This window comes from Equus asinus, chromosome 14, assembly GCF_041296235.1.
Source record: "Equus asinus isolate D_3611 breed Donkey chromosome 14, EquAss-T2T_v2, whole genome shotgun sequence".
Lineage (NCBI taxonomy): Eukaryota > Metazoa > Chordata > Mammalia > Perissodactyla > Equidae > Equus > Equus asinus.
This window is the reverse complement of record NC_091803.1, coordinates 3,891,410-3,903,967: the sequence shown is the minus strand read 5'-3', so window position 1 is coordinate 3,903,967 and position 12,558 is coordinate 3,891,410. Positions and strand designations below refer to the sequence as shown.

Here is a 12,558-nt window from a genome sequence, read left to right as displayed (position 1 = left end):
TTGGCCTGCCCTCCCTCCTAGTGGCAGGAGGCTGCAAGGCCTGCAGAGGTGACAGCACCTCCAGGCCACCCTGCAGGTCTCGGAGCTCCAGCCTTGCATCTTCAGGTCATTCAGGAACTTGAGGAGGTGACTGAAGAACACTGAGCGAACGCATTTCCCCAGGGCTAGCGAGCACCTCTGGGAGACTCACGCTCCTTCCCTCCTGACAGCCTGTCTCAGTGAGCTGTTGTTTCTAGGACATCGAGGACACCAGGGTGGCCTTACGCGTCGGCACTGAGTGGGAAGGGACAGCCCCAGGGCGTCCAACCTGGCCGTGCGAGGGCCCCTGACGTGCCCACAGCCAGCTCTCCGGGCCCAGCAGCACCACCCACACCCGGCCCTCTCCCCTGGGTGCAGGGAAATGGAACAGCCTTGCCTTGTTCACGCAGATCCTTGTTAAAGGGGATTTATTTTTGCTGTACCTCTTCCGGCCCCCAACTGCCCCCAGACAAGGAACAGCAGGACACAGACCAGGCAGCTGCCGTCCAGCTAAAGCCACGAGTCAGAGCTGTCGCACCACGCAGCTCAGCGTGTCACAGGAGAAAGGGTTTACAGACACAAGCACCCATGGGTGTGCACGGGACAGCCCCGCCCAGCGCTGAGGACCAAGACCCCCCAGCCTCCTCCCTGGGCCTAACGCCCTCCTCATTTCTTCTCGGATCACAAAGCCTCAGCCTGCCCTGATTCAGGCTCTCAGTCCTGGTGGCCGTCCTCTCACCCCGGCAGGAGGCCCGCCTCCTTCTCCGCCAGCCGGCTGACGGTGCACAGGGCCAGGGGCAGGGCCGTGTTGGTGTCGCAGTGATAGCGGGGCTGGGACACCTCCACGTTGGGTGTGAGCACGAACTGGGCCACGCTGGGCATCTTCAGCAGGTTCAGCAGCTCGGTGGCCCGCGTGCGGACGGCGCCCGCGTCCTCCTCACCGTGCATGGAGCTCGTGGCCGGGCTCTGGGCCAGGGTCCTCATCTTTGACAGGAACAGAGAGACCCTGGGGACACGGGGGGCCCCAGGCCAGTCAGCTGCAGACATGCCCCTCCCGTGCAAAAGGGTCTTGTGGAGGGGCCCAGCCGCCCGAGACACCCAGCTAGTGTGGCTTTAGCTCGGGGAAGTGGGGTGACAGTGCCAACACAGCCCACGCCACCTGCGCCCACCGGAACCTTGTGCTGCTGACCCTGTGTCCGGGCGCCTGGGCCAGGGCAGACCCCTGAGCCCTTGTGCTTTCCCCATGGGGACCCTGACCGGTACCTGGGGATCAGGTCTTGGCTCCGGGAGGCCAGCTTGGTCAGCGTCGTCATGAGCACAGTGATGACCTGGGGTGGACACTTGGGCAGGGTGGCAGAGGGGCGGGACTGGGTGACCTCAAACAGCAGGGCCTCCAGGCCTTCAAAGAACTTGTTGATCTGCTCCACAGTGCAGCGCCGGTCCCAGGACACCGACAGGTACTCGCCGATGGCCCACACCTGCGGGGGCACAGCGCCTCAGCCCCCGGCCGGGCCTCCGGGGTCGGGAGAGGGCCGGGCGGCAGCGGGGTGGCCTTACCACGGAGGTCAGCATGCTCCCTGTGCCGTGGATGCCGCGCCCGCTGCCCACGAACTCCAGGAGCTCCTTCGTCAGCTCGACCACCAGGGAGGGGTGCAGCTTGCACAGGACCAGGAACTGGGAGCTCAGCACCCTGCCGGGAGGACACTCGTGGGCTGCGGCAGGCCCCTCGAGACCCCAGACCCACGGCCCCTCATCCAGAACAAGAAACAGGGGCGGACAGGACAGGCTCCTTCAGCCCCTGAAGTAACCTATGGCCCACTGGGAGGAGGCTGGGCCGCTCTGTCCTCGGTCCAAGGCCCGAGATGGGAGCGGGGACATGCCTGCTTGTATCAGGCCCTCAGAAAGGGTCACAGATGGTCTGAAAACCTCCACGGAAGAGGGACTTAGGCCAGTGCTGAAGATAACAGGCTTGAGAGAGGAGGGACGGACACAGGAACATTCTGGATTGGGAACAGGGGAGTCTGTGCAGTGACCCAGGAAGCACCCGGGCTGGGTCTGGGGGGGGTGCTGGGGGTGGCAGGATGTGAACTGCTGGGGACAGCTGGAAGAGGGGCCGAGGCCCCGCCCAGGGAGAGCGGTGCTGCAGTGACCCCAGGGAGAAAGCGGGGAGTCGGGGCTGTGCCGAGCAAGTTGTGGGGTCAGGGAAAGCTCCAGGGCCGTGGCCCTCGAGCTGCGGGAGGGGTGAAGCCTCACAGGCCGACAGCGGGGACACACCTGTGTACTCGGGCTTCGTACTGGGGGACCTGGAAGAGTGAGTCGCTTCTCTCCAGGAGCAGGAGCGCCAGCTGGGTGGTCAGGGCCCCGTCGGCGAACTGCGGTCCAGAGCAAGAGGCCGGCTCAGTGCCACCCCAGCCAACAGCATCTTCTGCCGCAGCCACTCTGGCCCTGGCTCTTTCCGCTCGCCCCGGGGCTGCTCACGTGCCCCCTGTCTGGGGCGGGGCCGGGCCAGATGGGAGGGACAGGACCCTGGCCGGGGCTGGCCGGTGCAGCCCTTGCACGGGGACTCCCACGATCCTCCGCAGATTAGCCTTTCTTGCCACCGGGGCAGCTGAAGCTCAGCAAAGGGCGAGGGCAAGGCCACAGCCCTCGCTCTGGGCAGCCCCTCTGCCTGGGGGTGTGAGGCTGGGGGATGGGGCCTAGGGGGGGCTCACCTGGGTCACCGCCGAGAAGAAGGCCTGGAGCAGGGTGGGCACCGCCTCGGCGCACTGGACCACACGGGCACAGCCGGCCAGGGGCTGCAGCAGCTGGTGGAGCGGTGCTAACCTGGGGACACAGGTGGCCTGCTGAGCGCCACCCCCACCGTCCCTGGCCCAGCGGTGCCCGCAGATTCGCTCTGAACAGGGGGACCGGGTGAGCCCCAGGCCGGGGCTGCAGGAAGGGAGGCGGCCGGTGGGCTGTGGCCTGGACCGCGATCTGACAGTGCCTGCATCACCCCATCAGAGGAGGTGGCCCTGTCACCATGCGCATCCCACGCTGCCGAGCCTCACTCCTGTCATCAGCCACTCGCTCCTCCGGGCAGCCTGTGTCCACGGGACATGGGCAGGGCTGGCATAGGGCTGCCGCTGCCCGGGCCTGGGGTCAGCAGGCCTGTTCCAGTCCTGGCCATCCTGCTCCTAAGCTGTGCTATGCCTCAGTTTCTCCCAGTCGAATGGAGTCCACACAGCGCCTATCTCGCGGGGTTATGAGGACTGAATTGGGAACAGAGAGCAGAGCACGAGGCCCGGTGCCCAGCGAGTACTTGGCGACATGGCCAGCGCCTGTGTGGTGGGGTGACAAGGCTGTCTCTCCAGGTCAGCAGGCACAAGGCCCAGGGTGGCGACCAGGGCCTGGCTGCCCCAAGAGTGGGCTCCGGCTGCGCAGAACCCTCAGGGTGCTCTTGAGCCCTGAGCGGGGCCGTGGGGCCTGTGGCGCCCAGCATTGAGGCCCACCCTGGGGTCCCTGCCCGAGCAGCCCCCACCTCTCTGTGGTTCCTGCGGCCTGGGCACGCAGCAGGTGCTGGAAGAGACCCTGGAACCGCGGGTCGCGCAAGGCCTCCAGGCAGGCGGGGGTCCTGAGGGAGGCGTCCCAGAGCGGCCTCTCTGATGCAGCCTGTGACAACCTGTGAGGGGACAGCCACCAAGGCCAGGCTGACGTTACGGTAACTCCATGGTGCCCTGAGTCAGCGATGAGCCCCCGGGTAACCAGGAAGGGCCTGGGGGTCTGGCGCCCACAGGGTGGGGCAGGGGCCCGCTGAGTGGGAGACGGGCTGAGGGCTCCAGGGCTCTGGGGCTGCATCTGTGGGCAACCAGGAGCCACAGAGAGGTGCTCAGCCTGGCAGGCAGCTCACTCCACACAGCAGAGAGGAGCCGGGGGAGAGAGAAGGAGGGCCGTGCTGGCCGGGCAGGGGGACCGGTGAGGAGGGGCCGGGCATGCACAACCAGGCGGGGCTGGCAGTGGGGACCAAGAGGTCACCTGAGCTGCAGGTCCAGGGCCGCGGTTAGACAGGGCAGGTCCAGCAGCGCGTGCAGCATCTCCACAGCCGTGCCGGCGTCGACCAGCGACGGGAGCAGCGCCACAAACTCAGAGGTGAGGGGCGGGCCGTTCCAGGCCAGGAACTGCGGGGACAAGCAGGGCAGCTCGGGTGGGAGCCGGGAGGCCGAGGGTGGTGTGTGCAGCCCAGCAGCAGGCGCCTAGGGGCCGGCTGCAGAGGGGGAGAGCCGGTCATGACCTCACGGCTGCCGTCACGGGTGCGCTGCCATCTGGCAGGGGGCGTCTGCGTTGGTCCCTCCACCTTGCCATGTTTCACTGTGACCCATGTGTCTGAAAATACCCCTTCGATTTTTTCCTTCGCTGTTCTTTTCGCTTCTGCGTTCCCTTTCGGACCAACAATTAAATCGGTCACTTTCCACTTCTCATCGCTTTTCTCTGATTAAAGGACAAAGTCTCCAATTGATTTTGAAAAGGTCATGTGGTGACGTGCCAGTCCTCAAAGAGCCATCAAAAGCCACCAGTACCAGAGGGTTGAACACAGGAGGCAGGGCTCCCAGGTGGAGATCCGAGGATGCTCAATTCGCACGGATTCTGTGGGTGCTAACCCACAGTTGGGCCCTACGATGCCTGCCTAAGGAGGATAGGCGCGAGGCTCCCCTGACGGCCACGCTGTCTATACGTCATGTGTGGACGCCCGGGCCGCCCACACCTCTCTCTGCCCTGTGGTCCAGGCCACCTCCCCCGAGGCCTGGGAGCCACCAGGCCCTGTGGTCACAGCCAGGACCCGCCCGGAGGCCCCGAGGGCAGAGGGGAGAGCGGGGGGCCCAGCGCACCCCCGCCCCAGCCCCCAGCTCCTGCCCCGGCCCCAGGACAATGGCACGTGCCTTGAAGAGATTGGGGAAGCTCAACTTGAGGATGCCGAGGCTTCTGCCGAACAGGGGGAGGTTGTCCCTGCAGAACTGGACAAACTCGAAGGCCAGCATGGGGCTGTGGAAGAGCTCGGAGGGGATCCTGGTGAACAGGTGCTGGTAGATGGCTTCGGTGTCCACGGCGGCTGCCTCCCCTGAGAGGCACGGGGGCCAGGGAGTCAGGGCGGGAGGCCCGAGGAGCAGCCGGCCCGACCTGTGGATGCCTCTCCTGCCAGGGGTGGGGGGGGGGTGGCCTGCAGTCTCGGGCCAGGCTTCACGGCCACGAGTGTCACCCAGCCACGCCTAGCAACACGATGTGACCGTTCTCAGGAAGGGGCTGGTTTCATGGCACCTTCCGGAAACTGTCAGGAACTCTCACGGCAAAGAGAGTTTTGAGATCGACAGGAAGTTGACAGCATTTGAATTCCCTGCGTAAATGCACTTCACAATCCCCTCCCCCCCCCCCCCGCCCCAGCCGCCCAGTGCTGGCGGTCCAGTGGGTCAAAGCAGCGCTGACCAACAGACAAAGGGAGGAGGGGGGCCACGCGCAGAGAGGGCCGCCCCGGGACTGGGCCAAGGGGGCTCACCGTGGTTCAGGAAGAACTGGGCGACGGGCAGCAGCGCCCGCACGCACGCCGGGTCCCCGCAGAGCCGCGCGTGCAGGGCCTTCAGGCAGGAGAGGGTGCGGTACAGGAAGGAGGGGTCCTGCCTGCAGAGCACGTCCAGCACCAGCACCGCCTCCACCAGGCACTGCGGGGACGCCCAGGCTGCTCAGAGGAGCCGGTGCGAGCCCCTGCCCGCCCCCTGCCCCCCTGCCCTCCTGCCCCCAGGTCTTTCCAGCCCCCTGCCCCCCGGTCCGCCAGCCCCTCTGCCCCCCTGCCCCCCATTCTTCCCCCGCCCCTCTGGGCACCTACAGCTTTCTGCAGGTCAGCATCTCCCTTCCTCAGGGCTCCTGGGGGAGGAAGAAGGTCAGCTGGTCTCTGTTTCAGCATCACAGGCCAATGAGAAGGCACACTGTGTTCTGGAAGCTGGAGGAGAGACCCCACCACCGGGAGCAGAGGGACAAGACAGGGCAGGCAAAGCGCCGCCCCTCCCAGGGGAGCTGGAGTCTGATGCCTGCTGGGCCGGGGATGCAGCCCAGAGAAGCCCAGGACGGGTGCTGCCCAAGGCCGAGCTCCCGGGACTTGATGTCAGAAAACAGCAGCTGCCCTGGAGCAGCCGAGGCAGCCCCCGTGGAGGGGCGCCGGGACTCACGGCGGTTACTCTGCTCGATGAGGCGCTGGCAGTACTCAAAGGCCTTCTCCCGCAGCCGCTCCTGGGGGGGCAGCAGGCGGCTGGCGGTGGAGGCGGCCGAGAGCACGGACAGGGTGGAGCCCTCCAGCTCCGACTTGTCGTCTGGAAGAGAGGACAGGCGCTCAGCAGGAGAGCCTGTGAGGACCGGCCGGCCCGGCCCGAGGGTGGGAAGAGAGCCACCGTTGCAGGTGACATGGCACTGGGCTCCCTGCCTGGCCTCAGCCGCCGTCACCCTCATCTACGCCCTCAGTGACACTGGGTTCCCCCCCAGGGGTCCAGATGGTCTAAACCACTGGCCGCCTTGCAGAGGGGGAGTTCAGTGAAGCTGCCCGAACAACGTTGTGACCTCTGCCCCTACAGGATAACTCTGGCTCCCGACATATCTGGGAGCCTAGCAGCTCAGCCAAGCGGCCAACGTAACCCAGGGATACCCCAGTCCCCCCGACCCAGCCTGTAGCCCACCTGTGTCGGGCGCGCCGGGGCCACCCGGGGGGCCGCTGTGCAGCAGCCACGCCCGCAGCATGGAGAAGGCCTGCACGTTCAGCCACTGGTCCTCTGTGAAGTGCTGGCCCGTGGACAGCACCGTGAAGAAATCTGTGGCCACCGCCCCGTCCACCTCGGTGACAGGGCCCGGCTGCGGGAGGCAAGGAGGGATGGGGGGTGTCGCAGGACCCCTGGGCTGAGGGCTGTGGCCGGGAAAGGCCGCAGGCTCCCAGGTATTTGGGAGGGCCGAGACGAGGCTGAGTGCACCCCTGCCCGGCCCTGTCCTTGCACCAAACTGGGCGTCCACGCTCTTCTAAAACTAGGAGCACCCACCCTTTGTAAGGCGCGTGCACACTGGCATCTGAGTTAACAATATGGCCCTCCGTCGGATAAGTGAGCCCCACCAACAGGCTCCGGGCCTCAACAGGCACCGCGTCATGGGCTGGGGGGCTGTGACCCTGTGTGACCCAAAGAACCGCCCCCTCGCCCGCCTGAGGAGAATCAGAAAGGAGGGATCATTCTGGAACCAGGGCAGCAGGAGGCGCCAGGACGCTGTGGGTAAGGCCGGCAACAGCGGCCGAGGGACAGGGAGGTTCTTCCAGCGTCTCCTGCTCACCTGCCGGCCCCTGGGCGTGGAGAAGAAGCCCCCCGCGGAGTGCGCCAGCCCTTGCTGCAGGCTGGCGTAGCGGAGCCAGTCCACCAGTCGCTTGCTGAGCAGGTTGGTCTGGTCTGGGGGGGGCGGGGGGCGGGGAGGGGTCAGCGCCGTGGGAACCAGCTCCATCCCACAGACTCTGCCAACAGAGGCCATGCCCTCAGGCCTGCCCGCGGAGGATGAATACCTTCCTGGAGGGCGCCAGGGGCGAGGCCAATGACCTTCGTCACAACAGGAAGGAGGGGCCTTGGACTGGGCCCCTCCGGCTGCCGGCTCTCGAGGACTCGGAAGACGTGCTGGCCCACGCTTCTGACCTCCTGCTGTTTGTCACCCTGCAAACCCAACGCAGGTGGAATGTGACTCGCCTGAGAGCTTGAAGGACAGGTCTTTTCCTGTGAAATCTCGGGAAAGGGGACTGCCAAACTCTGACGGCTGCCGCTCTATCAAGTGTCATTGATGTCACAGTGCCACCTCTGATGGTGAGGCCTGAATTAGCCTTCAGAGTCCCAGCTACTTCCCTAGAAACGAGGGGGAAGGTTGGGATGGGGAGGGTGAGGAGGCAGGTGTTTCTGCTCATTCCAGATGAATCCGAGCGCCGGGTGTCCTGGCACAGCCGAGGCAGCCATAAAAACGGTCAAAGGCAAGGGGAAGCCAGACCGAGCCCGACCGCGCGGCAAGTCGGCGCCCCTTTGGGGACCACAGGCCGGCCTGCGGGTTCTCTGAGGCCCCAGGGCCCAAAGGGCAGGCAGCCGAGTGGATGGTGACAGTTGCGTTACCTGGGCCAACAGCACAGAGGCCACCAGACTCAGCTGCCGCACATTCTGCACGTGGTCACAGGACAGACGCAGGCTGTCGCAGGGCGATCTCTCTCTCAGGATGGCGGCGCAGAGAAGCTGGAGCTGCTCGGGGCATGCGGGCGAGCAGAGCGTGGTCTGCAGCAGGTCCACACACGTCTGCTCCAGCCTGGGACGGCGAGACCACGGCGGGTGGCACGTCACACCACCGCAAGAGCTCCCGGACGGGGTGCCCCTGCCTGGGGCCTGCCACACCCCAGAGATGCTCACACTCACCTCCTGCTGTATTTGGTGGCCGAGACGATGAGGAAGAGCCTCTGCAGGGCGTCAATGGCCTCGGGCCCCACGTCCTCCTTCTGCAGCAGCTTGCTGACCCGGGAACAGAACTTCTTCAGCTCCTCATCTGGGATCTCCCTAAGCGAAGAAGACCGTGTCAGCGACCTGGCATCGAGGGACCCAGAAAGGCTGCCTTGAGCTGCAAGAGAATGACTCTCGGGCTGGGGGAAAATCCCCACTGAGCAGAGCAAGCTGGGTGTCGGGAGAGGAGAGTGACCACCAGCCCTTGACGCCTCTGTACTCAATCCACCAGCTGGCTCCCCAACCCGGCTCCTCGCTCCCTGGGACCCAGGATGTACGGGGCCACTCCCACCCCTGCCAGGCAGGGCTGTTGGGGAGACCATGGCCCCAGCAGTTTGCGACGACAAACCTCATTAACAGAGGCCTCACGCATTCAGATTGTGTTCTCTCAGGAGCAGAAGTAAATCGATTGACTTTAGGAGTCTCATCCAAAAGTAAGGGAAATTTAGTCTAAGACAAGTTGCTTTTCATAAGATTCCTTCAGCGAGCCTTTCACCTCTGGGAACAAGACTCAAATCTTACATATTAAAGGGTAAATATTATGATGCATGGTAAGACAAGCCACTTATGGTTTCTGACTCTAAGACTTAACCTGTTTAGTTAAAAAATGGAGCCACTGAGCATCGATGAGGTAAGATACTGACAACGTCTCCAACAGGAAACCTGGTTGTAGGTTTCTATTTCAGTCCAAAAGGCAAGGAAAGGTAACTTGCCAACAAGTCACTGTTCTAGGGACCTTTGGGGGCTCTCAGAGAAGCCCTCACCCAGCTGTGTCCTCACCCACCACCCCCAAGCTTGAGCTCAGGAATCTGGAGTTTTGAACCAAGAGAAAGGGTGTCCCCTGCCTCTGGGGCTGATGAGAAGGTTCGGTGAACACCTGGAGCTGGGGGCCTGGGGTGGCCTCTTGTGTTCCCTGTTCTGACTTGAAGGCTGGCAGGTAACCCCCATGGACTCCCCACCACTCCTCAACACTGCCACCCCCACCCCCCGCCCCACGGTCTGCATTGTTTTAGTTCATTTATCCAGAGTCGGGTCCAGTCACCCACAAACTAAAGAAAAGGCACACGCAGGCGAGGAGAGGGAGACAGCAAGATGAGAGGCCGGGTCCAGGTCTGCTTCCGACTGTGACAATGAGACGGAGGGAGCAGCTACCAGACTGTCTCGCAATTATGACGGAGAACCTTTCCCAGAACGGTGGGACCCCTCATCCCAAATTAATCCCGTCCAGGACACTCTCCAAATCACAAGATTCTTCCTAAAAGGCCAATCTGCTCAAACCCTTGGCTCCCCGCTGCTTTCAAACCCACACTCGTACGGACGCCACCAGCCTTGCAAGGCCCGGCCCTCCTCACTTCTTCAGGAGCCGACGAGTCCTGTTCCTCCTGCTTCTGACCCTTCGCACCGACCCTCTGCCTGAAATGCTCCTGACTCCTTCCCTGGCTGGTAATGCCTCACTCGAGCTTCTGATTAGTTGTCCTGCGCTTCTGGAAACTTCCCCTGACCTGGTGCACTCCCCTTTCTTCCCTTATTCTTCAGCTTACAAGAAATGCTTCTGATGACTTTTTCCCACCCCTGCTTTCCATCTCTGAAAAATTGAGAGAAACTAAAATTCACTCCAAATCCCAACTCCCACAGCTTAGCCATTCAAAGTGCCACCAAAAATCACAAGTTTCATTAAAATAAAATATATAGTGGAAACTGGTAAGAACTGATAGTTTTTAACTCTCCTCAAATCTAACAGAGAAACTGTATACCTCATACGTTTTACTTACAGATATTTACCCATGCCCTACCCTCAACCCACCCAAGACAGAGCGACAGAAATACAAAGTTGAATAGTGAGGGCTCTTCCTTCTGCCTTTCATTCCCTGAATTTGTGACCTTGAGCGGAAGGTGAGTTGGGAGGGGTCAACCCGATGGGGCTCTGAGTGGGTCTCAGTTCTCACCTGCCTCTTGGCAAGCACTTTGGGGTGAACCTGCTGCATGTTGAGTGAGATGCTAGAATTGAAAGATACCTATTTTTTCACTTAACACAGCCCCTAAATTTAAGTGAACTTGAATTGGAATACTGGAACCTGAATATTGGACTATTTCTCCAATATGGAAAAACAGACAGACGACGTTGGACTTATTGGGAGATGGTGCTGCAAATCCATGAAATGCTTCCCTAACAGACTTTCAAGGCTTGTTTTGACCATAGACTTTTGCCCTGTCCACAGCCTTTAGACCCTAATGTGCATTCAAGATCTTGCTGCCCTATAATCACAGCGTCCGCGGCCATCCAGTCTTTCCCACCCACTGGTCCAGCTCCGAAGCCTGCTTTTCAGGTTTTTTTTTTTTTAAAGTTCACCAGGGGCTTGTGGTTCTGGCTGCATTTTCCTCTTTTATACAAGTACCCTCAAGTCTTGGGCTGTCTGATGGACTGTGGGGTTTGGGTTCTAGCCTACATTCTGCTTTCTCCCACTACTGGTTAGCTGGTGAGGAAGGGGCTACTGACTAGTTAGGGGAGCCCAGAGTCAGCTCCCCGCCGGAAGACCACTCAGGGCGTCCTCAGGAGAGCGATCTCTCTGAATCACAAAACCCTCCACGGCTCCCCGAAGCCCTCGGATGGTTCCAACTCTTGAGCTTGGCGCACGGAGCTCGCACGGCTCAGTCCAAGCCCCCGAGCCTCTCTGCAGCTTTGCGCTCCCGACCTGCAGCAGCTGACAGCTCCCAGCTACCCTGCTTCCTGCCTTTGGCCAATCAAGCGGCGGGTCCCAACCCCACTCCATCGCCACCCATCCACCGGGGCGCTGCTCCGGCGCCACCTCCTCCGGGGGCCGCTCGACCCTCGCGGGCCTCCTCGCCCCGAGCCTGGCGGGCGCGGTCTCCCCGTCCCCGCCTCCGGAGCGGGAGCAGGCGGCCTCCTGGGAGTCGCCGCGCCCCGGCCCCGCGCTCAGGCCGCCCCCGGCGCCCCCAGGAAGGGCCGGCGCACCTGGCCTGGCGGAGCAGACTCTCCGCCCCCGCCGAGAACATCCCGCCGCCGCCGCCGGGAGCCGGGAGCCGGGAGCAGGGCGCAGGGCGCAGGGCCGCAGCGCCGCCGGCTTCCGGGTCGCGTCACGTGCCGCGTCACGTGGGCGGGCCGCCGCCCAATGGACTTGGGCGGGGCTTGTGCCAGCCCACGTGCCTCTAGCCCCTCCCACAGGCTGTACCCGCTGCTTTAAAGCTCCTGCTCGGCCCGCGCTGTGCCCGCAGGCCGTCGGGGTCTGCTTCACAGCCCGGGGTGCCGCAGGCCCGGGGAGGACGGTGAACGTCCGGTAACTCTAGAAGCTGGCCGGCCGCAGCACGTCCGCCCTGCAGGCTGCGCGGGGACGCGGGCGGTGACCGTCCCGCTGACCAGCGCGGCCCAGCCTAACTCAGCGGGGTCCTAGGAGGGAGCCTCCCGGGGCCTGAGCCAGGAGAGCCCGGAGGGAGGCGGACAGGGGTGCGGAGGGGTGGGCCTCGGACTGGGAGCGCGTGGAGGCTGCTGCCTGTGGCTTCTGCCGCCCAGGGAGCCTGGTGTCTGGGGCGGGATAGAGAAGGGATGGGCTGGGGCCATCAGTGGTCCAGGGGAGAGGGGGAGGCTGTGAAACTGGTAAACAGTTAGCCATGGATGATTTGGGTTTTTTCTTTTTTGCAATTACAGCTTTTAGCTGCTTAACCCACTCATTGTTAACTGTGCTGCTTAGGCAATATGCTATCTGGCTCCCACTAGGCTCCTACAGACAACATCTCCCTGGCCACCTGAGTCCCCATAGTAATGGGTGTTTGAGATGTTTTCCAGGAATTAGGACCCCTTGTCCAGTTCAGGCTGGTTGAGACCACCAACCCATCAACCGGGCCCACACAGGTGCCTGATAAGTGACGTTTTGCTGTCAAGAGGCTATAAACTCCACTGTCAGATCATGCCAACACCATCATTTTGTGAGCATGTGTCCTACGTAGAGGCAGGAGGTCTGACCTTGCTTGTGCGGCTCATCAATTACCTCACTCCTTCTGCCTCTGG

At 63.0% G+C, this 12,558-nt stretch overlaps 1 protein-coding gene across 1 annotated transcript; it reads right to left on the bottom strand.

Annotated features, from left to right (window-relative positions):
• Positions 1-429: 429 nt before the first annotated feature.
• Positions 430-11,664, bottom strand: AP5Z1 (adaptor related protein complex 5 subunit zeta 1). The gene is made up of 17 exons (XM_044747174.2): positions 11,509-11,664; positions 8,454-8,591; positions 8,160-8,346; positions 7,571-7,715; positions 7,348-7,460; positions 6,711-6,882; positions 6,210-6,350; positions 5,870-5,907; positions 5,543-5,705; positions 4,932-5,110; positions 4,030-4,172; positions 3,536-3,676; positions 2,730-2,841; positions 2,293-2,390; positions 1,576-1,708; positions 1,282-1,496; positions 430-1,024 (listed from the first exon to the last, which is right to left on the bottom strand). The coding sequence occupies exons 1-17, from the start codon at positions 11,547-11,549 to the stop codon at positions 754-756; spliced, it is 2,430 nt and encodes an 809-aa protein (XP_044603109.2). The 5' UTR covers positions 11,550-11,664; the 3' UTR covers positions 430-753.
• Positions 11,665-12,558: the final 894 nt, after the last annotated feature.